General features: G+C 41.9%; 1 protein-coding gene across 2 annotated transcripts in view; it reads left to right on the forward strand.

Moving 5' to 3' along the window:
* The first annotated feature begins 2,076 nt into the window (after nucleotides 1-2,076).
* PIGK (phosphatidylinositol glycan anchor biosynthesis class K) overlaps nucleotides 2,077-25,874 on the forward strand; it is a 98,195-nt gene continuing 74,397 nt past the window's right edge. For both annotated transcript variants that reach the window (XR_015950812.1, XM_060276808.2), the window contains exons 1-9: nucleotides 2,077-2,185; nucleotides 4,362-4,415; nucleotides 5,007-5,098; nucleotides 13,667-13,802; nucleotides 15,792-15,903; nucleotides 17,181-17,277; nucleotides 17,886-18,003; nucleotides 18,690-18,800; nucleotides 22,012-22,184. Coding sequence is in view for 1 of the 2 variants with exons in the window: in XM_060276808.2 (XP_060132791.1) it covers nucleotides 2,090-2,185; nucleotides 4,362-4,415; nucleotides 5,007-5,098; nucleotides 13,667-13,802; nucleotides 15,792-15,903; nucleotides 17,181-17,277; nucleotides 17,886-18,003; nucleotides 18,690-18,800; nucleotides 22,012-22,184 (989 nt within the window). In the remaining variant the exon portion in view is untranslated. The remainder of the gene's footprint in view (nucleotides 2,186-4,361; nucleotides 4,416-5,006; nucleotides 5,099-13,666; nucleotides 13,803-15,791; nucleotides 15,904-17,180; nucleotides 17,278-17,885; nucleotides 18,004-18,689; nucleotides 18,801-22,011; nucleotides 22,185-25,874) is intronic.

Consider the following 25,874-nt stretch of genomic DNA (forward strand, 5'->3'; position numbering starts at 1 on the left):
ACACACACACACACACACAAACAGCGAAAATTTGTTGTTGACAAAGGACAGCTGGACATATAAAGGGTCCCATTACAGTACCTTCAGTAGCTTAGGGCCTCATCAAACCTAAATCTGGTCCTGTGCATAGAGACAGGATTCCATTTCTTTCATTTCTAAATAAGATTTACATTGCGTAGGTCTGTCCTTCAGTGTTTTGCTGAGGGATGTATAGAAATCTTACCAAATTTGGTGCTAATTTATTTGAATGCAAGAGAAGCTTTGCTGGATCAGATCAAAGGCCTTTAAGACACAGAGCAAATGAAGAATGCATAATTTCAGGTGAACAAAGCAGGCTATAGGGCATACAGTATACTGTACTGTGAACATCATCCTTTTGATACAGGGCCTTTGTAGGTATTTTCTGCCTTCACAATCAATTTAATTAAAAGTCTTTTAGCTGATTCTTTCACTGGCCCATTAGAAATCCTCTTCGCATATGAACCAACCCAGACCCTACAATCATAATCTGTACTCCTCCTTTGTGTGCCTCTCCCACAAGAGGTCCTGAGGGTGGCAACATAAGAACGGGCCTTTTTTGCAGTGGCTCCCCATTTGTGAAATGCTTCCCCCAGGGAAGTTCACCTGGCGCCTTCATTGCATATACCCGGTATTTAGACACGAGGCAAAAGGATTCCTCTTCTCCCAGTCCTTTGACTAATTAAACTATCTATGGCCTTTTAATCTCTCTCTCTCTCTCTCTCTCTCTCTCTCTCTCTCTCTCTCTCTCTCTGTGTGTGTGTGTGTGTGTGTGTCTGTTGGGGTGTTGTTTGTTTATGCTTTGTATTTTTGTGGTTTTATATTGTAAGCCACCCTGTGATCGTCGGATGAAGGGCCGTATAGTAATTCAATAAATACAGGCAACTCTCCATTTATGCGGGGGTTGCATTCTGAAGTAGGTTACTGTGTGCATTGGTGGGATGCACATAAGCCTGCCCCTGCCCCCTTCCAGTGCGAAAAATGGGGTGTCTGTGTCACTTGGAAAACATGCAAATTGAGTTACCTGTAAATAAATAAATAGCTAGCTAGCTAGCGGACTTGGTAAAGCTATAGTCAGCTCAACTTTGTCTCCTGTAATGCTTCTGAGATTTGAAACTCCACCAGAGGTTGTGTTTATGTGTTGTTCTTGGTTGTCATCAGTATTCCTCATACAAAACAGACCTGTGGAGACAGATGTGGAAGGGCCACCTTTTTATCTACGCCCTGGCCCCCATTATCTTTTTTGGGGGGGGGAGAGAACCTGACAAAACTCTCAGCGATTTTCCAATGGCCCGTGTGTGGGAAAGAACTTTGGTAACTTCTGCCTTTCATTAGTTAACTGCACCACCGTTGCCTTCTGATGTGAGCTCTTTGCTATGCCTACGTTGGATCGGGCTGCAGTACCGTCATAGTTTCGTTGTGGAATGCTTTGCACCTGCACCAGGGAGCAGGAAATTAGTTTGCTTAAACCCCGTGTGTGTGTGTGTGTGTGTGTGTGTGTGTGTGTGTGTGTGTGTGTGTGTGTGCGTGAGAGAGAGAGAGAGATCCTTGTCCTAGGCGTACAGAGTGACTGCGTTTACAGGGCTTTAACCCTATATACACCTGGGTTTCCAGACTATTCAGCTACTGTACAGCCAACTGAGCCATAACCCCCACTCCATGATAGTCGGAAATCGCAATGACCGAGAGTCATTGGAAAGAAGCGACTCTTAGCCGAGCGCTGAGGCGAAAGCTGAATCATTTCTCTTTATTATTATTATTATTATTATTATTATTATTATTATTATTATTATTATTAGGCTTTATAAACAAGAATAATGTTATACAAATAAGTATACCAAGTTTGCTCTGTCATTTGTATATCACAAAAATAACACAATGAATGTGGAAATAATATCTACGACATATGTTTCATTAGTAATGGTCAGTGTACGAGTTCTTGGTGGTCATTTCTCGCACGGACCGATTTGCTACCGGCAAGAGCGCGTCGCCACCTTTAAGAAGAGGAGGCGCTGCAAAGCCGGCTGCCTCCAAAGCTCCTCCTCCTTCCTGGTCGTCAGAGCTGCTTAATATGGCTGCCTCCATCGTGCCTCGGTGTCTTCCTGCAGCAATAGTAATAGCTCTCTTATTGGGTTGCTGTAGTTTAGCGATCGCAGACGGATTCCAGGTACGCGACGGGGGCGAGGGGGGGCCGGCTGGCTTGAGCTAGCTGAGCTGAGTTGCGCGGCTGCGCAAGGGATTTGCCCCTGATTCTTCCCCTTCCCTGACCCTGCAGTTTCGTTTAAACTAGCATTTGAGCTTTCCGTTCCCAGTGTCCCCTCTCTGCTGCTGTGAGTGAGTGACTTTGTGTGACCCAGGAGCCTTTTGCCAGGGATTAAAACCTTTGAGAAGACGACGTTAAAAGCGAAATAAAACCAAGCACAACTCTAGAAGTGCAGTAGAGAAACCTCTAGTTGTGAGAATGCACCTTTGCGGAATAGTTCGTACGCACGCAGCAGGGTCGGTTCCAGGTTGTGGATCAAGGCTTTGGAGACGTCCTCCAGCCTAGTCGGCCCAGCGAGGTAGTGGGTTGCATTTTACGAGTAAACAGGTGGGACTGAGCGCCTCACCTGGCCGCTTCAGCTTGTTTGCTCGTCCTCTCCCTCTGGAGGCGCAGCAGGAAGGATGAGGCTTGTTAGACCTCATCCTCACAGCTGCTGTTGCCAGAGGGCGGGCATTCAGGTGGGCCGAGGCAAGGATCAGCCACCCAGTTGCTCATGCTCACCTGTGCAACTCTAAATCTTTCCTCCTGTGCCTAAAAAAAGCAAACAGCCTTTTCTCCTATGGAAGTTGTTCCAGCCATTCAATCTTCTTTTCTGCATATGTGTAGGTGTGCATAACAAGGTAAAAATAGCCCTGCCAGATCAGACTTGGGAGTCAATAAAACCAAGCATCCTGTTGCTTCCAAAGAACACGCAAGGAGGGCATGATGGGAGAATACCTATCTCACCCACATTTGTTTACTGTTGCAGTAATAATAATAATTTTTTTCTATACTGCCCTTTATAACTTGTTATGCCCAGGTGGTTTACAAGCACCGGCACTTGCATGTTAAAACTATAAATGCATGACATAACAAATTAAAAGCCTATTAAAATCAAACCAGAACAGACAGACATGTTCCTCAGTTACAGCTGACCAAAACATACTCTGGCCAGTCCAGAACTTGGCCACTTCATTCAGCTGGCAATGAAAAACATGCAGTGATATCACTAGCACACTAGCATCTTAGCACCTGGCTTTTGAAGGTATGCTACCTGTGAGTGTGGAGATTCCATATGGCGCTGATAACACCTCACCTTTGTCAGTTTAATGCTTTTTGAGACCGTTGGTAAGATAATGTTTGCACATGCTTGGGGGTATGCCATAAAGGCCAGGATACCTAAAATATTGCCTCATTTCCTACATATCCAATCAAACACTGTGCTTTACAGGAGCACAGATACTAGCTTATAAGGAGGTCTGTTCCACACAGTGTTGGAATTGGGCCTTTAGTGTGGTGGGTATCTTGGAATTGCCCCAAGTTACATGTCAGACAGGCTTTTTGGGGGTCTGTTGAAGACTTGCAACAGCCCTTCTGTGTGGAGGTACCCCAGTTGGTGTCTGTATTTGATTTGAAATAGTTTTTTTTAATGGATGTAATGGTCTGTAATTGATTTTATATATGAAATTGTTTTATTTTTGTTTTTATTGTGTGGCGAAATTGCTTCAAGACGCTTCTTAGGAAGTGATTCATATATGAAGTAGGAATAATAATAGCAGCAACCTGTGTGAGAGTTCTCCTCATCTTAACACTTGCTGTGTGAAACATAGTCATGTGTAATTGAGCAATGCCTATCGAGAACATTGAAGGCACCTGTGGAGACAGGCTGAGAGAGCTGGAGGGAACCATAGGCACACAGAGGCAGGAGCAATGACTTATTTTTCCGCTTATTGCCCAGTTTTCTCCTCCAAGCCTAAAACAACCCAATTTCCACAGTGAATATAATTTGTAGTCTGGCAGTGAGCATTTTCAGGCCTGGCCCAGTTTAAAATAGGTAAATTGGCTTGTGAATCAAACAGGCTTACTACTCTGGTTCTCCTCAGGTATTTTATTTTGAACCCTGGAACTTCCTATAGTCGTTTGTAAAAATGGCTACATTGGAAATTTGGAGCTACTGTTAGATTTTGCAGCATTCACAGAATTAGTTCTTGTGGCAAACTGCAGTGGCACAAATCCTTCCTGTTTATCAATAAGCAGTCAGCAACAATCAGTGTTCTTGGATGTTTGTTTCTTGCATTTATTTTGTTTGTTTTACCTTCAGGATCAAGCAGAACAGTTTTTTAGAAGTGGGCATACAAACAACTGGGCAGTTTTGGTAAGTTTCTACATTTTTGTCCACTTCTCCATGATCAATGTGCACAAATATTCCAAAATATTGCCACTTTGATGGTGTATGGAAATGCTTGTTTCCACATGGGGGTGGAGGGTGGGATAGACTGGATTGGATCCCATCCCATAATGTTACATCCACTAAGCTTCTGAAGGGCATAAATAATTCTAATGAAAATATTATAGCTAGTATCAGTCACCATTTGTTTAAAAATAAAACATAATGAGAAAAAACGCCTAAACCACAGTACCCAGAGAGGCATGGGAGAATTATGTATTCAGTCTGTATGTGTACATGGGAGAATTGCACACAGAGCAGAGGTGGGTTTTTTATAGAGTTCTTATTGCAGCCTCTTGCTACTGAAAACACAATTTGTTTCTCAGTTCAAAATGAAGCTTGCTGCTGAATCATAAGAAGCATCTGGTGAAAGCTTCAAAGAAACATTTGGCTGCATGCACAGTTCTTCTTTCCGCACTCATATAGTTTTGTGGGGCTATGGCTGTAGAATTAATTCTACTGTTTGCTAACCATAACGCATAACGCTAACGCATGCTTACTTTTTCCTAACCCTTTTAGGTGTGCACATCTCGATTCTGGTTTAACTACCGCCATGTGGCCAATACCCTTTCAGTTTACAGAAGTGTCAAGAGACTGGGCATTCCTGATAGGTAAGAAAATATGGAGGTTGTTGTCACAAGTCCTGCATGGACCTGTACAGCACCACTGGATGTCTTACGATCGATTGATGCTGCACCAATGACACTTTGTATCCGCAGCTGCAGTTTCCCTCAGGCTGCCAGCTGGATGCTTGCACTTTATTCAGATAACACAGACCAGGATATGTTTGAAATAACAAGTGTGTTTTATTTGTTGTTACAGAAGCGTGTGGTTACTGAAAGCATAAAGTCATACATAAACTTATAACTATTACCCTATACCGGCCTATACCTGCTAAATTAATTACCGGCCTATACCTCTAATTAAACCACGCCACCAGTTTCACCTCAATCTCCTATCCTGTGTGTTCCTTTCCCCCAATAATCCACCTAGTTCTCTGACTCTCACTGACACCTCCACCTCTCTTCCACAATTCCCCCACCTCCAACTCCAACCCCAACTGCAACTCCACTCAACTGCCCTAACTGCCACTGGGAAGGGTTTTTTATACCCTGCCAGCACCTGCCCCTCAGGGTTCTAAGGTTCCAAACTTAACTCCTTACTTGCTCAACCTTCTTCCTAAATAGGTTCACCACAGTTGTTTACAGCTTTAAAGTACTAAGACAAATGTAAAATTGGGTGTGTGTGTGAGGGGACAGAAGGGGATAGTCTGCCTTCTCATCAGCGGTGCCCTCCCTGTGGAACACCCTCCCATCTAATGTCCGGGAGATAAAGAATTACACAACTTTTAGAAAACATCCCTGAAAATTCCAGATAACACCCCCACCCACCCCAATACCCAGAGAGGCAGGGAAGTTTTTAGTGTTTGACATTTTATTACTTTTTATATTTTGCTGGAAGCCCAGAGTGGCTGGGGAAACCCAGCCAGATGGGTGGGGTATAAACAACAACAACAACAATAATATTTTTTTAAAAAAAAATTAGTAGGCTCTGATGTTGTCTGTGCCCACCTTGCTTGCTGCTATCTGTCCACTGGTGCTAATTATGGTGCATTTGAACCAGTTTTTTTATATCATAGCTAGGTTTTGTAGATGGTTAAGATAACAAGTTGCAGTTGTAAGACTAAGGAGATGTTAAGGCTGGGGGTCCAGCTTATTCCTGGAAGGAGGGAAAACTGGAGATGCTGATAGCCTACTTATAAGTTCTTCATAATGATTAAGTGTGTTACTTGCTACAGCTGAATTTCTGAGGCATTCCTACTGAGATCTTTTAAGGTTCAAAGGATTTTCAAAGGCACGGTGTGATCACTTGAAAATTCCAGATAACATTTTTTCCCTAAGAGGGGATTTTTTTTTTGAACCCTACTCTCACCTTTTGGATGATTCTGCTGCCATCTGATTCTCTGCCTTTCCAATTTTAACAGACTATTTGTCAGTTCTTTGCTTCATTCGTATTTCCTTTTAGGTGCATTATGTTCCCTTTGTGCTGATTCTGCTAGGATATCTCTTCAGCCAAAAAAATAAACAAAGGACCCTGACAGCCATCAATGCAATTTGCAGGTGGCTTCATTGTGACATGTCAGCCTGCCAGTCACTAACATATGCATTGTGAAAATGACTTTCTGTGTTGTTTAGAAGGACTAGTGTAGTGTTGTGGGTAAGGATTTTCATTAGGCACTTGGATCCCAATACAGACCTCATACTAGCTATGAATTTGGACTCAGCTTTCTGGCTGCAAATAAAACATTTTAAGTGTGTTTTAAGTGCAATATACAATGTACGTAACCCGAGGTTCCACTGTACAGTGTTGATTGTTTAGTTCTGTTTGCATGTTTTATTATTTCTAGAGTTTACATCTTCCCTATGTTCTTGCCTGCTGTTTTGAAATTTCTCAGCGCTGTCTGTCTGGTCATTGTTAGAGTCCACAGTCCAGAGATGTTTTTCTGTAACATCCACACAAGATGTAGTGGACACCTGCAAATGTCTCAGCATTGACTTCTTAGGTGTTACCTACAGAGTTCACCAAACTCTGCTGGCTCCAGAAATCATTTTGAGAATTTGGCGGGAGAGATTTTTGAAGAGCAATTCTTGTTGGACTGCTTGCGTTGTTTTTCCTTAAAAATGCTCCTGTGGGAAATTCCCAAACTGATTTTAGACTCAGTTTTGTCCTTTTAGAGCAGGCTTCCTCAAACTCTGCCCTCCAGATGTTTTTGGCCTACAACTCCCATGATCCCTAGCTAGCAGGGCCCAGGGGTCAGGAATGATGGGAATTGTAGTCTCAAAACATCTGGAGAGCTGAGGTTGAGGAAGCCTGTTTTAGAGTGACCATAAGGTTGCAGAATTGATGGCCTTGTTTTAATTATGTTTAGAAGATTCTCTGCATTCCTACGTATCAACATGACAGGGTGCTGCTGTTTCTTTAGGAGTGTGGCAGATAACGTTTTGGTGGAATATTCTAATTTCTAGATGAGATGTTAGTGTCCTGTTACTTCATCCTGCTTTGTGTACATTTAGAATCCTGCATTTTGATTCCCTGCCCCCAGGACTTCTTCCTCCTCTTCACTCCCATCCTCTTAAACCTGTATCCACCAAAAACACAAATCTTATCTTCTTGTTTGCATTACAAAAGTTTGCTACAAAAATAGCCTTTTTTAATTACACACTTACACTGATGTATGATTAGAGACTTGGGCCTTTTCATAAAATTAAACAGGAAGTACTTGATGGAAGGGAATGGGAAAATTGTCGCCTACTTTTTAATGAAAAAAGTATACCAAAGCTCCAAAAGGGCTTTCATATTCTTTTTGTGTGTGTGTGTGCGAAAGTAAAATATTTTAGCAGTTCTCAAAAGTGGGAATCAGATTTGAGCCTCCTCTTATATTATTTATTATTGCATTTGAATCCTGTCTTTCCACTTAGGTGCACAAAGTGGTGTTCATGGCTCACCCCTCCCCCATAATATTATCACAACAATAGTGTGAGGTAGGTTAGGCTGAGTGTTGGTGTGTGGCTTGGATCATGCAGTGAGATCATGGTCTATCAGGGTTTTGAAACCTGGTCTCCCAGGTCCTACCTAGTCCAACACTAGGACTAAACATGCCTTACAGGCTAATAATAATATTTAGGATTGGATTGCAAGAGAAAAGGAAAAGGCAGATGTTATGCTGGAGGACCCTCTAAATTCAAAATGAACATTCACTATAAGAAGTTGTTTCAGGCCTGGCAACATGAATAAGCTCTGTTGACTTCTTCAGAAAGTCGCTTTCATCTTGCCTTTCCTCAGCTTCACTTGTGTCTCCTTAGGGAGACGCTCCAGTTCAGAATACAGTTTTCAGTGTAAATCAGGACATCATGTTGTGCCGTTATCTTCAGTAGTGAGATGCTAGGGAAACTTGCAATGCAATGGCCCAAATTATGTGAGCCATATTTTAACTGTGTGTGTGTGTTTTAATGTATTGCAATTTCCCCCTGATGTTATGGTTTTATCCTTTTGTGAACAGCTTTGAGCCTTTTAAATTTTATTTTACAATCAAGGGGTATACAAATTTAGTGAAATAAAACCATGCTACAAATACTATTTTTATTTCTTCAGTGTATGTACCGGACTGCCTCCTGAAGGAGCTCAGGGCTACAAATAAATCACTAATCATAAATATTTTTTAAAAGACATTTGATTACAGGGTTGCAAGGAACAGTATCTTTTAGTTAGTTTTAGCCTGGGTGAAGAGGAATGTGTGAAATACTCCTGAAAAATCAGCACTGAGGGAGACAGATGCACCTCGCCAGGTGGGCACCCCACAAAAGGGATGCCAGGCAGGTTCCCTTATTAGCCAGCGCTCTGCCCCCAAACCATTGTTAGCCAACATTGTGCCTTCCAGATGTTTTTGGACTCCCAGCTCTCATCAGCCTGAGCTGGCATGCCTGTGATCAAAAATGATGGGAGTGAAAGTGCAACAGCATCTGAAGAGCACCATGTTGGCTAACCCTGGGCTACAGAAGTGGACTCTGTAGTCTTAAGAGGCAGGGATGGTGTTTAGATGTGCTCTGCTGGCAGGATCACGGCTGTAATACACCTCCTATGGAATATCCTACTTCAAGGTTTGCATTCATCCGTCTTCAAGCAAATTGGGGAAGAATGAGCCTTTCTCTCAGGTGACTGTCAGTGCAGTTGGTTTCCTCTTTCTGCAGCTAGCTGCCAATTTTAAAGTCGCACTTTAATTTTCTGTCTTTTAGTCGAAAAGATGGGTGGAAAAACATTTAAAATAAAAGAGAAGAATCATCCTTTGGTTTTGAGTAATACACCAACTTAACATTTTGAGTAAGGCTGAAATAATTAATTGGATTAGCTAGTAAATCCAGCACTGCCAGATTGAAGAATATGGGTATTAGTTGGAACTCCCTCCCCAGGAAGGATTATTTGTTAATGATGTCCAAACCGGAATGTCACAGGGGTGTTTCTGTTGTGAAGGTTATCAGATGGTGGCGCAAGAAGTGTTACGTGACCTGGTGATCTGGCTCTAGCCAAAAACATTCTCGCAATGACTTGTGTATTCTTTGAGCCTGGTTGTTTGCAAGTACAGCTGAAGTGGGGTGAGGACAACACTAATTCTGGATCTCCAGCTGTTTTCGGACTACAATTCCCATCATTCCTGACCACTGGTCTTGCTAGCTAGGGATGATGGGAGTTGTAGTCCCAAAACATCTGGAGGCACAAGGTTGGGAAACACTGGTGTAGTGGCTATATTCAGGCCCATTTATCATTGCAAAAATAAGAAAGAAAAAGGTTCTTACCTTACATTTGTGAGGTGGGTTGCGAGGTCTAGCAGAGGAAACCCTTCCTACTTCCATGACTGTTCCACATCCAAAGTAGTGGCTGAGCAAAGCTTTTCCTTCATGCCAGCCAATATACACAAAGTAAAATAAAATGCTGCCCTGAATCTGGACAGCTTTATGATCTTGCCCAGTCCTCTTTGTTTTGGATGGCCTTTTGCTTCCTTTTGTCAATCTGACTGATAACCTGACTGAGAACCCATTAACAAGACATAAGAAACTAGAACACAACACAGACTGGGTTCGAGCCAACAGATACAGTGCCTGAAATTAATGGCAGATTCCAAAGCAGATAAAAGATCACATTTATTTTATTTATTCAAAGCTCTTTTTTAAATAAAAAATTGCCCTTTAGCAAGAAAGAAACACAGACCGTTAAAAAACAAAAACAGCCCTTGCCCTCGGGCTTTACAATCTAAAAAGACATGACACAAAAGGAAAATGACTTGGCAGGGAAGAGGAACTAAGCAAATGCAATTCAAAGTTGTTTACAGGTTTTTCTATTGACCAGTGCAAGTGGAAAAGTTCAAGGAGAGGAGGCACAAAAAGTTGCTGGTCTCTTGGCTGTGATGGAGTGGTCCTGAATCCCTTCTCTTCCCTCCTCCAGTACAATCTGATGTAATGGCTGCTGCCAGGGTGCAGTTGATGGGAGTAGAACCTGACCAAAGATGTCTCTTTGTGTGTGTGTGGCAGTGTTAAGTCCACAAATCACTTACTTGTCATCAGGAACCAAAGATAAATTCAACCTGTATTTACTTTTTTGTAAACAGGACATCGAGTATGTGTGATAAGCAATAGCAATACTGTTCTTTAACAATATAATTTATTAGGGTTGTTGAAAGTGTTTATTATTATTATTACTAAAGAAAAAAGACTTTCCAACTGAAGAAATGCATGGTTTTTTAGAGCTTCAAAAGAAAACCTGTTTTGCCATTTAGCCATAAAAGCAGGAAAATGATTTTTAGTTACAAACAAGCTTTTTGCTTGTTGACGCACCGCATTATGTTCCCACTTTCCAGAGTATGTATTCCTCCCCTTCTGTTATGCAACACAGCAGAATAAAATTAAATTGCATATAATCATTGGGAATATATTCAGTACAATGATAATGGGTGTTCTTGGGTAGATAATAGGATGGTACAACATTGGACACGTCTTTCAGCATAATAAATTCCACGTTATCAGACTTAAATTATTTTCCTAATTGCAAAGCCCCCGGTATGTTTAGCAACGTCATACTTCAGGAACAATCCCACCGAAATTTATGAACATCTGCAAGTCCCCTTTTCTGAATATTATCCACATTGAAAAGAAATCACGTAGAACCAAGTTGCATAGAGTTGTGATGTGCATGTCAATCGTTCTTAATGATCACTTAGTCCTGGGGGGTCTGTATATTTGCCATATAGCTTCCCTTAGACCAGACAGTGCTTATTGGGGTGGAGGTATGTTTTCCAAGCCAAAACAGAAGTACTGGTAGCTGAGTTGGTGACATTTACTCGTGTTCCATGGCTGGGCCTGGGATGGACTAAATAGAAAGAAATAATGAAGAATGTTAAACAGGGGAAAGTGCTGGAGAGGTAAAAAGTCTGCACAAATTCAGCAGTGGGTGAGGCCAAGTGTGTGTTTGTGTGGGAGTGGGAGAGTAGCCTGCATTTTCACTTGCGTCCAGCCAATTTGGACATTGATAGATCAACCCGTTGTCTCCTGGCCAAATAAATCATGACCGAGGCAAACAGGCTTGGCACGTCAATCAGGGACTAGCGCACACTCTGCTTGTCAGCTCATACTCCCTGATCAGTACCATGTATACAGTGGTCCCTGGTCCCCATTAGGACTGGTAGGTTAGAAGGCAACGTGACACGTGACAGGTGGACCAGAGCCAGTGGCAGGTGGGAGACAATTAGTTCTACCCGGTAGTTGTGTCCCAATCCTCCTCCCGAGGAGGCAGAATGTCTGAGAGGAGACTTGAGTTAGATAGGGCAGTGCCCCATTTGCCCTCCACTGCCTCTATGGTAGTTACATCATTTGAGTAATAACCAACATTCCCAGCTCTACCCAATGAAGGGGGGGGGGAATCATCCTGGGACCTTTGGCACATAAAGCAGATTCCCTACTTTTCTAAATTAGCCAAGTCCCTTAAACTGCTTTTGGTTAGAAGGAAGGGAATGGGGATGAAGATCTGCATCATTATTATTAATTTAAAACTGGTTTTAAAATAAAACAATTTTCAACATAAGTACCTAATGCATGGGGACAGAGCCTAGGGCTTGCTGATTGGAAGGCCGGCAGTTCGAATCCCCATGACGGGGTGAGCTCCCGTTGCTCAGTCCCTGCTCCGGCCAACCTAGCAGTTCGAAAGCATGTCAAAGTGCAAGTAGATAAATAGGTACTGCTCTGGCGGGAAGGTAAACAGCGTTTCCATGCGCTGCTCTGGTTCGCCAGAAGTGGCTTAGTCATGCTGGCCACATGACCCGGAAGCTGTACGCCGGCTCCCTTGGCCAGTAAAGCAAGATGAGTACCGCAACCCCAGAGTTGTCCGTGACTGGACTTAACCATCAGGGGTCCCTTTGCCTTTACCTTACCTAATGCATACCATAATAGAATTATAATTAAAACACATTTATGATTTCATATGTGTCATGGGCAAATAGCAGTTTTCTGAATTTTTGTAAGTGAAAGATGTCCCAAAAGGAAAGGATTGCACATCATAGCTGTTGCCTGATAGAAGCAGGGGAAATAGAAGATAATTATGTATTGTACAATGATTTGTATTTGAGATAAGTTGAACTGAAACAAACAGGAGGCAGTGTCTGACCAAATCAGAATAGATCCATTGGGCAGAATTCACCTAACCAGCCTCACATCAGTGGAATCCCTGCTCATGGACTGGACTTTTCTTGCTCTTCTCTTCCCGCTCCCCAAAATTGGCTCCTCAGTTCAATGTGTGGGTGGAGGATGGGGGATCATTCTGTCTGGCAAGCTGGAAGGCTTCTGCAGAGAAAATGATGGGAAGAATGCAATGCTGAATTCCACCCGCTGAAATCAACGGGCTTGAGTTAGTTGTGACTTACAAGTCCATTGGTTTAAGTGAGCCTACTTGGAGCAGGAGTAGCCAATTACCACGCAGGGACCCGAATGTACATTTTGTGGCCAGCAGAAACCTGAGCTTTCGTTTCCTTGTTCATTCCTGAAGCTATCACGAGAAATGTACATCTGGTTAGTCTGTCCATCTAAATGGAGGAGCCAGGGACTGAATCCAGAGCCTTAAGCATGCAGAGCAGTGCTCCAATGTTTCCTGCCTGTGCTGGTACTGCGCTAATGATACTGCAGTGACTAAGCAAGACAAGACCAATAGGCAGAACAAATGCAACTGATTGATCTGCACAGATTCCTTTTCAGGGTGACCCAGCACCTGTTTGCTTTCGAAACAATTTCTAAACCGCCTTTAGCTTTTGTGGATTGAAATGGAGCCGAGCACCTTGTCCTTTGTTGTCGAAATAACATTACCCTTATTAACTTCTTAAAGTTGTTTTTGGTTCTCTACGTGTGTCTGCTTAGTCACAAAATAGTCTTGCATATAAAGCAGGATTTAAAAACCGATAAGTTGCCTTTCAAAGCTGGCAGTTTGCGCTTTTGATTTTTAACAGCTAGAGTGCATTTGATGGGTGTTTCAATTACTGACAGCGTTTTTTTGTTGCAATCACCTTGTGCAGTTTGACAACATGTATGACTTGGCGTCCTATACAACTATAGCCATAAATAAAATTCTTTTATTTTTTCCATCAGCCATATAGTCTTGATGCTGGCAGATGATATGGCATGCAACCCACGAAATCCAAGCCCAGCTACTGTTTTTAGTCACAAAAACATGGAACTGAATGTCTATGGAGATGACGTGGAAGTGGATTACCGAAGCTATGAGGTAAAGTAGATGAAAATCCTGAACCGAGTGTTTGCCAACTTGGTGGACTGGGACACGCTAATAGATGGAGGAGGACATTTGTGTATTGATAGTCTGCCTGCTCAAAGGGTGGGAGGTTCGTTTGGTGTCAAGAAACTAGAGGGAATTATTTCTAGAGCCACTAGGTATGTGTTGAAATAAAGTTCTACCATTTGGTCCCCCAAAATCTTGAACCACTGCTTCAGGAACTGTATCAACAGTATCACCGATATGTGATCCTGGGAAGTAACAGTTCTGTTATCTTGCATGGCAGCATGGCTGTGTTGAAAATAGTTAAAAATTTATTAATGATTGGGAATTTTTGTGCTTAGGACAAGTACCATTTGATAAGTATTATTTTACACTGACATTTGAACTGTGTCTATTAAACTTTGCTAACACTTCCTAACATAATGGAGGTAATAAGGCTTGAGAATGAGTCTGAAGCACGGGTTTCCCAAGGCCATATTATACCAAGTCTTCAAAGATTCCTAAGCCACATATACCAATGCTAGTTGTTTTGCCATTTTGATGGCTTGAAAGAAGAGAGGGTGGGGGAGTCTGCTTTCTGGCTGCTTACAAAGCTTGCCACCTGGAATTGATTGTCTTCATCTTCATCCAGGCAGGTGTAAATATCATAAGCCTGTAATTGTATTTGGAATAATAAAAGGCCTACAGGCTTTAAAATATATTTTGTATGTTTTAGGATTGGAGACCTAGATTGTAATTATTTTCATTGCTCAAGGATTCCTCACCAGTGTGAAGTCTTAATGCTGCATTGGTTTGAGGCAGGGGGAAGAGAGCTTAGGGAGGAAATAACCTCAAAGTGAATTGGATTTTCTTGCTGAGAATGTGTATATTCTTGAGCTGCAGAGCCATTCTTCAACATAATGAGCAAGTTGGAGATTATTCAAACTCTCATACAAAATGAGAGGGTTATTTAGTAATGAGAGTACTTTAGGCACTTCATGAGCTCTGATAACAAAATGTTTTAGCACACTGAATCACTCTGGACAAATGAAAAGTTAAACAATGGGGCAGGTATGTCTTTGGTGTTTTCTAGTTCCTCAAGGAAATGAGATGCTGGGCTTCCCATTGTATATAATTGGGCACAGTATAAAGTTTTGACCCCAGGCGTATCTCTTAGAGGAATTCAGTACATGGCAGCTGCAATAATTTGCAGGCTTCCAAGCAAGCAGCAGAGCAAGCATCCTATTGGTGCCTGGATTAAACAATAATATTTCTGTTTGGGGGAGGGAGAAATTACAAGAAGATTTTGTTTAATGTTCGTGCCTGCCAATCTGACTTCTCAGAAGAGATTATGTTATCTCTCACTGTGTTCAGATTTTGGGTTTAGTTAAACAGCTGTCATGAGCCTGATTCATGTGAGCACTTTCTGAGCCTTCTGAATCTGTATGCAAACCTAGCAGATTTGGTGGGTTTTTTTGTAAGTTTCTCCCCCCCCCGGTCCCCCCAAATTGCTCGCCAGATGGACAACCTCTGAACAAACGTTTCTACCACAAGAATTTTATTTTCTTCGAGCCTCTGAGGGATTGTAAGTCTCAAAATATATTTATTAACATTTTGCCATGGTAACGCATAGTAATGTTGCTTGGTAAGCAAATACGCAAATCGTTCCACATAGATAAAGCCACACAGTGTGACAGGTGTTTAAATCAATGAAGGCACATTAGGAAGACTGAAATGGTGGTAGCCATGTACTAGATATCACGTGTTTCAGCTGTAAACTTTATTATTCTTCAGTGATAAAAAGTTTTGAATTTTATGAAGAAGAAATTGCACTATGGGGGATTGTGAGGTCTGGTATTGCTGTCAAATCTACCGGTCTATTAATGAACCATCCTATACATTAGTGGCTGTTTTATATGACAACACATCTTTGGGAGGGTTATATGCATTAAAATGCAGGGTATAAGATAGTTAGAAAGGATGATGATATTCTGTGTTTAGGTTACTGTGGAAAATTTTCTGCGAGTATTAACGGGCAGAATCCCAGCAAGCGCACCTCGCTCAAAGCGTCTGCTTTCTGATGACAGAAGCAATATTCTTATATATATGACAGGTAATTGTATTTCCTTCAACATTTTGCATTGTAATATTTGCATTGAAGATATTTAAAGCAGGCATCCCCAAACTTCGACCCTCCAGATGTTTTGGACTACAATTCCCATCTCCCCCGACCACTGGTCCTGTTAGCTAGGGATCATGAGAGTTGTAGGCCAAAACATCTGGAGGGCTGCAGTTTGGGGATGCCTGATTTAAAGCAATGTCTGTCAGAGAGGTCTGTTCCATTCATAGCAGAATACTTCACCTTGCTGAATGGCTTCTCTTACAGTAGGTTTGCTAGAGTTATGAAAGCAAATGGTTATGTCAAACTAATTGCAATATAAATCGATTCAAGTCATATGTTGAACATACAAAAAAAGTCTATTTAGGGGACATTACCATAATGATGATTTTAATGGTCTTCCTGCTAAGTACAGAGGGCCACATTCAGCATGTAACCATGAGTCAGAAATCCATTGTATAATTCGTGTAACTGCAATGCATGTGATGTATACCGGGGCCCACAGCTGGGGTGATACACTAGTGACTTTTTGAAATTGATAAGTTTAGCTGTGAAGAGACATTGAGTGAATTCCTCAGATCTTGAACTGATTGAAAAACAAAATTATGCTGCAGCTTCACCAAATAGACTAGGGAAGAGGAACTCGCAGTTCAAAAGAAAATTTGAGTGTCTCATGAGAGAAAAATAGTGGTCTGTACAAAGGGAATGGTTTATACAGATATGATACTTCAGTTCAGTTTTTATTACAGCGAAAGCCAGCAATACAGAATAACATAATTCCAAACGAAAGAAAACCAGCAATAACATCACCAGAAATAAAACAATTACACAAAAGGGATTTGCAATGTGTCATTCAATAGAAGGGATTTGCGTTTCTTGATAGCTAAAGTGCAGAATTTGGCCACGTCATATGACACTGGGCTTGAGAAATCTTCCAGAAGGAATTTTCGTAAGAGTTCGGGGGGAAATTCCAAATAATACTGCAAGGGTGTAAATTTTGATAAAAGGGGTAAAATAAGTCGAGCTCATTCTTCACTATAAAATTCACAAAATAAAAGAATGTGAGTCACAGATTCTACAGATATGATACTGTTAAAGCCTACTCAGTCTCAGCTTGCTGAGGCTGAACACTGGTGTTTCTTGAATAGTTTCTCTCTTCTCTGCCTTTTATCTCCAAAATGAATTCTTCATGATGGAACTGGCTAAGAAAGCGTAGTGATGTTGCTTTAGCTTAGAGCATGTCCATTTCATTTATGCTTTTTCCTCCCAAGGTCATGGCGGGAATGGTTTCTTGAAATTTCAGGATTCTGAAGAAATCACAAATGTAGAGCTTGCAGATGCCTTTGAACAAATGTGGCAGAAAAGGAGGTAAACATTTGCACTCTCATTTCTGAATAAAGTAAATGATGCACATTCATTTTTACTATCTCCTCCAGTTTTCCTTGAGGCAGTTGCCTATCTGTCTGTTTCATGAAAAGGAATAGAGGCATACTAATTTTTAATGAATCCAGAAGTTTCGTCTATTTGATCTTAATGGATCAGGAATGAACTCATGGGTCTGTGAACACATTAGAATGGAGCTTCTCTTAAGCAGAAACTAGCAGTGCCGTGTGTGTGTGTGTGTGTGTGTGTGTGTGTGTGTAGTAGTAGTAGTAGTGTGTGTGTGTGTAGTATATATAGTGTACACACACACACACACACACACACATTAAAAACCATCCCAAGGTGCCAGAACTCACCATGACCGCCTCCCTCTTTCTCTTAGAAATCACAATGGCAACCATCTGAGAGGTGCTGGAACTGAGTTGCAGCAAGTTCCTGCTGAAGAAAAGCCCTGGAACTAAGTCTGGGATAGGATTGAAATCTTCGATGGCTCCTAATCAAGAGTGTTAATGACATTTAGGAGCCATAGGAACAATGGCCCGTGATTTATTTTTAAAAAATGGTAGACACAAATATATTTTTTCTTCTTCCAGGTACAACGAGTTGCTGTTTATTATTGATACGTGCCAAGGTGCATCCATGTATGAACGATTTTATTCTCCCAATATAATGGCTTTGGCTAGTAGCCAAGTTGGAGAAGACTCACTTTCAGTAAGTAAATAGCTTTAATTGTATTAGTTTATAATATCTGGGTGCAGGAGGTTTGGAATTATGTAATGAAAATATCTGCCCTTTTATCAGATTTGGTGCTTCAAACAAATACCGTATAGACACGTCTGCCTGAATGTATTCAATAAGAAGATATTGTTCCTTTGGCACATGTTTTGCATCTAATTTGGATTTTTTTTTTTTAGATTCAGAGAGCAATACTGTAGAGAAATGAAGGCTAGCATGTGGAATGATAAATGAGTTTAAACAGAAAGTAGGACTATGACATGGTTGGTGGGCAAAATGGTGGGAGTAAGGGGGGTATTTCTTTGATCAGTGGCAACATTTCCAAGATACTTTTCTTGTTGGGTTCTTCAACTTCCGTCAGCATGACCAATGGACAATGATGGTGGGAGTTGTAATTCAAACCATCTAGAGGGCACCAGGTTGGAGAAGCTGTTCTAAGCAGTTGGGCAGCACATCAAGGTAGAAGAACCATTTTTTAAAAAATTTGGGTTCTCACGATGGCTTTTTAATGATTAGTCATTGTATTTTGGATAATTAGACTGTCCACAGAAGGTAACTTACAAGCATGCAATCGATGTTGGGCTTTTCAGCTCAGTCCTTAGTGCTGAACATGATGGTCACTGAATTTTACTTCGCAAAATTTCTCTGTTTTGATTTTTCAGCATCAACCAGATCTTGGGATTGGAGTTCATTTGATGGACAGATACACATTTTACGTCTTGGAGTTCTTGGAAGAAATCCATCCAGCTAGCCAGACCAATATGAATGACCTTGTAAGTACTAGTTAATTGGCTTTATCAATGGTTTCTACCACAACTTTTGCAAGGCTGCTGTGTTTAATTAATATAATCCTTTTTTTTAACCACCTGTTTCCCAGCCTGGATGAGATTATTCATATTTTTTCAGTTGTGAGATTGAGAATCAGACTTGCCCAAGCTTTCCTGATATAGCTTTCAATTTAACATTTTATACACTGCACAATTAAAGAAGCCAATTCCATTAGACTATGGAATCTTGGCAATAAAGCTGCGTTTTGATTTACTACCATTAAACACTGAAGTTTTGCAAGTCATTGGTCCACTACATGCAATGCTGCCTTTTAGTTTAATTATTGTAAGAACGAGTGGCTTGAGCTAAGCTTCAGAGCTGTTGTTTTAGTTCCTGGACTCAGTGGAAATTCTTCCCCTATCTTGCAGTTATGTCTGCTGCCAATAAAAGCTAATCACAGCTTGGAAAAGGGGCCACAGATCAATTGGGGGGGGGCACATGCTTTTCATGTAGAGGATCCCTGCTTTAATTCCTGTCATCTCCAGTAGGATCAGATAGAAGGTGTTACGAAAGACCTCTGCTGGAGAGCTGCTTCCTGTCAGTATAGACAGTATTAGAAATGTTGGACAAAAAGCCTTCAGAGAGCTTCATAAGTAGGGCAGAATTAACAGTGCAATCCCAAGCAAGTCCTCCTGTAATTAGTATGCTTAATAGTGATATCCAATCTACGTCCTACTTGGAAGAGACCCATTGAAATCAGTTTACTTAAGTTAGTCAGGATCTCAGTGGGTCTTCTTCACTCAGTACAGCTTGATTAGGGTAGTAAGGCTATACCAGCTACTGATATTTATTTAAAAAATCAGGACTAAAAATATGCTAGGCAGTCACATCATAGCCGATTAGTAGAGGCCATTCTTAACGTCTGATTTATGGAGCCCAACTGCAATGACACATTGGTGCCTTCTGCATGTGTTCAGAGACACTGATGAGACAAGCTGACCTCCATATGCTGAAAAACTTCAGTTGATGCTGTTGGGATGGGCAGTCAAGTCTCAGTCCTGGCACTGTTTTTTCTAACCTGATCCAAACACATGAAACAAGGCTAAAAAAAAAAAGCAGTGAAATGAGATGCTCTGCTACCCTTGTTTGTAGTCAGTTATGTCCTACTCAGAGTAGACCCACTAAAAATTAAGGAACCTAAGTTAGTCCTGTCTATTAATTTAAATGGGTCTCCTCTGAGTAGGAATAGCATTGAATACCTTTCCTTGTCATAAAAAAAGTAACCTGACTGCATAAATGTAATCAGATTATATGGGAGGCAGCAAAATGCACCTCCCTGCGGATTGGGAATAACATGCCTCAAAGACTTTTGCATGTCTATACTGTATGTAGAGATTTTGAGGCCCATGTAATGCATTTATATCCTGCCTTGCAGATTCTAGAGATGGGTTTTAGTTTACATTAAGGGTTACTGGCAAGCTCTTTTAAAAGATACGAATTGTGGTGTGGATATATAATGTTTGATTATTTTGATAATAGAATGCACAGCTGTTTAAAAGAATTTACCAGCATTTTGACTATGGAGATAGGTGCAGTCTTATTGCTCAATAAGATGGCATTAATTTTGCAATAAGCAGCCCACGCTGACAGGTTTGGTAGTGACACAGAACATAGGCAGTGACTAATGCTCAGCCTTCTTACTACAGAGAGGACAAAGCTTTTTATTTTTAAATTACAGCCAAATGCTATCTTAACAAGGCACAAGTATGGGATATAAAGAATCTTGAGTACAAGCCAAGTAGCACAGTACTAAGTTGATCTTGCCATTTTGATCAGATTGGCTGCTACACTTTGTCCGTGGTCTGTGGAATTCATAGTCTGTGGAATTCAGCAGCAGGGAGCAAGTATGTAAGGTGCCATCTGGAAGGCAGTATGAAAACGATACACCAGTTAGAAATTTTAGTCTGTAACTTGCTGATGGTGGGACAGATTTCCAAGCCGTTTCCTTTCATGGCTTTAAGTTCTCCATTAATTTTTATTTAGGGGAAACTAAGGCTGCAGTGCCATGTGCCTCTGGGATTAACGCTTCGCTGAACACAGTAGGACTTCTTTCTAACTACACATGCACAGGGATTGGTAAAATCTTTGTAAAAGATGGTTTGGCTCCTGCGATCTTGTCCTTTGTGCACACATTCTCTCCTTCCCTTACAAGCCATAGTTTACTCTCTCAGTACCTAGTAGACGCAAAACCTTTGTTTGTTGTTGCATCAAACCTTGGTTTAAAGGTAAATTATTGCTTCCCACTTTGCATGTACAATGGTACCTCGGGTTACGAACACAATCTGTTCCGGGACGCAGTTCGTAACCCGAAATGGTCGTAACCCGAAGCGCCATTTTGCGTATGTGCAAAGCGCAATTTCTGCGATTTTCGCGCTTTGCGCAAACCGCATGTGCTGCTTCTGCGCATGCGCAGAACGTGCACGCGGCAGAAATACATCCGGGGTTGCAGAGTTCGTAACCCGAGGTGTTCGTAACCCGAGGTACGACTGTAACAGCAAACTGCATGTAACAGCAAATGTAAACACCAAGCTGAGGACTGGAGGCGAGTCAAGCAGAGGACATGAAACGGAAGGCTGGAAAATGTGTGGGTGAATTTGGAGATGTGCCCAGTTAATTGAGCACTGCAAGCTTTGTTTTGATCCGTTAACATGACAGGTCTACTTGTAAGGTAGCTTAGTTACTTTAAGTGGCTTTAAGTCACTAAGAAGTGGCACAGGAGTAATTTTAATCTGGGTCAGGGATGGCTAACCTATGGCGGTCCAGATGTTGACTCCAAGTCATCAGCCAGCATGGCCATTTTCCTTATCAGTTGTGGATGGGGGAGTAGGAGCTGAACAACATGGTTGAAGGCTGAAGGTTCGCCACCCCTGATCTAGGTAAATCTGGGAAATGTGTGCTTGGCTTTGGCATTAAAAGCAAAACAATAGCGCATCAATAAAGCAGAATGAAAACCTGGATGTTGCCGGCAGGGTGCATTAAACTTTGTAAATTTCAAAGCCTGTAGGCTTGCCGTTGACCATATTTACTGACCATTACATTCAATAGAAATGAACACAGTGTCAACAATTGTTTTCTCTTTGACTCTCCCTCACCTACCAGTGTAGTATTGGGGCAAGCACCTGTTTTGACCAATGCACATTTGCTTCCTTTATATAGTTTCAGGTGTGCCCTAAAAGTTTGTGTGTGTCTACACCTGGACATCGGACAGATCTGTTTCAGAGAGATCCTGAAAATGTTCTGATAACTGATTTCTTTGGAAGTGTACGAAAAGTAGAAATTACAACGGAGACCATTTCTCTGGATCCTAATTTAGCACCTCAAGAGACCAGGTATCTTGCTTATTTTATTTCCAAGTTTTGACTTGATTACTCAAAAAGCATTTCTATGCATTTGTAATTTTTCTAAGTGTCCAAGTCTTATGGGGTGTGTGTGTGTGTTGGGAATGTTAATGTGTGTTTAAACCTGCTTGGTGTTCCTACTAACCAACAGTAGGCAGTGCTTAGAATGGCACTTGCAGAAATCATTGCTTGTTTTATGAATTGTTTTCTATTGTGAATATTAACTTTGGTATTTGTGCTTTTGTTGTGGGAGCCACAGCGGCTGTAAGGGTTGTGGATAAATAGAAGATAAATTGCTACATGTAAGAAAGGAAGGACAATGCAAATGTTCTCAATGGAAGCGTTGTTGTTGTTGTTGTTGTTGTTTGTTATTAACTTTGTATTACACCCTTCATCTGAAGATTACAGGGTGGTTCACAGCATACAAATATGAAATGAAATCACAAAATACATAATAAAACAAAAGCAAAATAAACCCCCTCAAACAGATGCATTTAAAAGGCCGTTGGATTTTAATCAGCCAAGCACCTGGTTGAAGAGAAGCATTTTCACTTGGTGCCTAAAGATATGTAATGAAGGCTCCAGGTGAGCAAGAGCAGGTATCTGAAAATTGATGTACATTTGCAGTCAATTGGAATCTAATCTAGAGCTCATAAAGAAATCTGGTGAAAAGGGAGCAGGCCATCAGGCAGAGGCTGGCCAGAATACCTGCAGGGGCAGTTATGGTTGTGCAAGGTGTAGTCTAGGAGCTTCAGGTTACAGTTCAGAGGCGACACCAGTATTGTGCTAAGATACCAATATGTCCATTACTAGCCCTATGTATAGAGGGCTAGAAAGGTTTCATGGAGTGAGATCACACAGGCATACTTCAAGCCTGATTGGTGATTTGCATGTGTGAATTAGGTCAAACACCACAAGGACCTCAATATTTTCTGTAGAGGCAGTTTGGCAATTCACAAGGCATCAATTGATGGAATGAGCTACATATTTGTGTATTTATAGGCTCTTTGTTTCTACTTCAACATGAGAGTGATTTTCTGATTCTGGGACACACAAATTCAATATACAATGTTTAATACCTAAACATTGTGGTTTCAGTCTAATGGGAAGGTGTGTCCTGTTTCTAGATAGAATACTATAAATCTTGTGCTTACCTTATAGGCTGGTGTGTATGCAATGGAAATAAATAGTTTAAAATGGATTCCTCTGTTGAAGCATTGAGGATTTACAGAATTTAAACTTTCAGTAGATTGATTTTATTCATGGTGCTGTATTGCCATCTATTGGAAGGACTTTGGATAAGCAAGAACTGGGTTGTAAGGATTCCACAGTCTTTTAATACATGAAAATACTTAGATGCTACAGAAATCTGCCTCTAATGTAGTACCAAAATGTTTACACAAACCATTTATGGCCAGTTATTCAAATGTGTGGTTCTCTTTCAAAACGATAATTGGAATTTTGTCCAGTTTGTAGCCACTGATCTTAATCCTTCCATGTAGCATATTCCCTCATGCTGCAAGTAATATAAATCTTCTTTATTATATTACATATAAACATTGAAAAACTTCCAGCTCTTTATTTAGTAATTGTGCTTGGGGAAGGGGAGATGGAGCAGCCATAGAACTCTTAGGTAAGAGTTCTGCAGTTTGCCTCTTCATGTCCCTGATCCTTGAAGATGATGCTAAGGGTCATTATACGGTGCATATAGGTACAAAAGGAAATCGTAGCCCACTATTTTGCTTCCTCATTGGCTGTGCTCAGTACAGAGCAGAGGTGGACAGTGTTGTGCCAGTGGACAGCAATGTGCCTGACTGTACCTCCTGTGGTGCCTGCAAAAGGGCTCAGTAAGTATCCCCATAAAACTTCACAGTTGTCAGGAGCTGGAGTCAACCGTAGGTTAGCAACCCAATCAAACCATGGTGTCAATGAAGTTAACACTTTATTCAAGAAATCAAAACACCACAGGCCTAGTGTTCCCAACAGCTCTCCCCAGTAGGTCTTGCTCCAACAAGGCAGTTGCGAGGACTGAAAGTCCTCCTTCCACCACCTTCTAAAGCTCCTCCTCCCAGGCTTTTCCCAAGCAGTCTCAGACTGTTTACACACAACTAAACTCTGCTCTTTGGATTTCTCTGTATGTCCTAAGAGACCCGGGGGGGGGGGAGCTGCATACAGCAGACTCTCTGGCTTCTTCAGCAGCCTGCCCCTCCAGCTCCTAGCCTCATTCCTCTCCAGCCTCTGCTTCTGCCTCTGAGTCTGGACTACTCCCTGCCACAGCCTCGTCCTTTTCACTAAATCCTGTTACTTCTTCAGCTTCCGACACCCCCTCCTCAGAGTCTGCTTCCTTTTCTCCCTCTGACCACTCATTGTTGTCCCATCACAATTCCCTTGGCTCTGAACCTTCTCCCCCCTGGGGTGCTCCTTAGGGCACACCAGCTGGTGCCACCCACCACTCCACAGCATCCAGCCAGGCCATCACAATAGTACATGGGAGACTTGTTTGCTCTTCTTACTCGGGTCTATCCTACATTGAACATAACCCCTTAAATGTATCCTTAGTTCATTGAATTCTAGGATTTCCCACCTTCATGTGGCTCTCTTGACATTTGGTAGCCATTATCCCCTAGGGACCCAGGTGGCTCTGTGGTTAAACCACTGCTTGCTGATCAGAAGGTCGGCGGTTCGAATCCCTGTGACGGGGTGAGCTCCCGTTGCTTGGTCCCAGCTCCTGCCAACCTAGCAGTTCGAAAGCACGTCAAAATGCAAGTAGATAAATAGGAACCGCTACAGCGGGAAGGTAAACGGCGTTTCTATGTGCTGCTCTGGTTTGCCAGAAGCGGCTTAGTCATGCTGGCCACATGACCTGGAAACTATACGCCGGCTCCCTCGGCCAATAATGCGAGATGAGTGCGCAACCCCAGAGTCGGTCACGACTGGACCTAATGGTCAGGGGTCCCTTTACCTTTACCTTATCCCCTACCACACGACAGCCATTTTGTGTTATGCCACCCCCCCCCCCAGCAACCACTTGGAGCCTGGTGCTCACAGCACTATCTCAAAATTCCAGATGTACCCACTGGCTCAAAGGTTGAGAGAATAAAGCCATTGCCAATTTGGTAATGGGCAAGCTTATAGAAGTGTAGACCAGGCACCCCCAAACTGCGGCCCTCCAGATGTTTTGGCCTACAACTCCCATGATCCCTAGCTAACAGGACCAGTGGTCAGGGATGATGGGAATTGTAGTCCAAAACATCTGGCGGGCCGAAGTTTGGGGATGCCTGGTGTAGACCTTTCTCTATTTTTTCTACTCAGTCAGCCTAGACTAGAGTAGAGGTTGAGGAACATAAAGGCAGTGTGCTATTCAGTATGTGGGGATCATCTCCACGAAAGCTGTTCTGAGCTCCTTGAAAATGGGCAGAATGCAGATATGAGGAATTTCTGGCTATGACTTTTTTGACCAGAGCGTCAATTATGTGGTCTCCCCATTCCAAAAGTATGGCTATATAGAATCAGACTATTGACCTAAAAGTGTTGTTGTATAATCCGCAAGTACACAAGTACATATATAAGGATATTAAAGTTTGATGGAATAGGCCTGTCAGAATTGGATGTGCAGAAGCCAGTAATGAGTAGGATTCCTTCTGAATCAGCTCAAAGGTCCACCTACTCCACGATCCAACC

This window comes from Zootoca vivipara, chromosome 7 (genome assembly GCF_965207765.1).
Source record: "Zootoca vivipara chromosome 7, rZooViv2.hap1.1, whole genome shotgun sequence".
In the NCBI taxonomy this organism is placed as follows: Eukaryota; Metazoa; Chordata; class Lepidosauria; order Squamata; family Lacertidae; genus Zootoca; species Zootoca vivipara.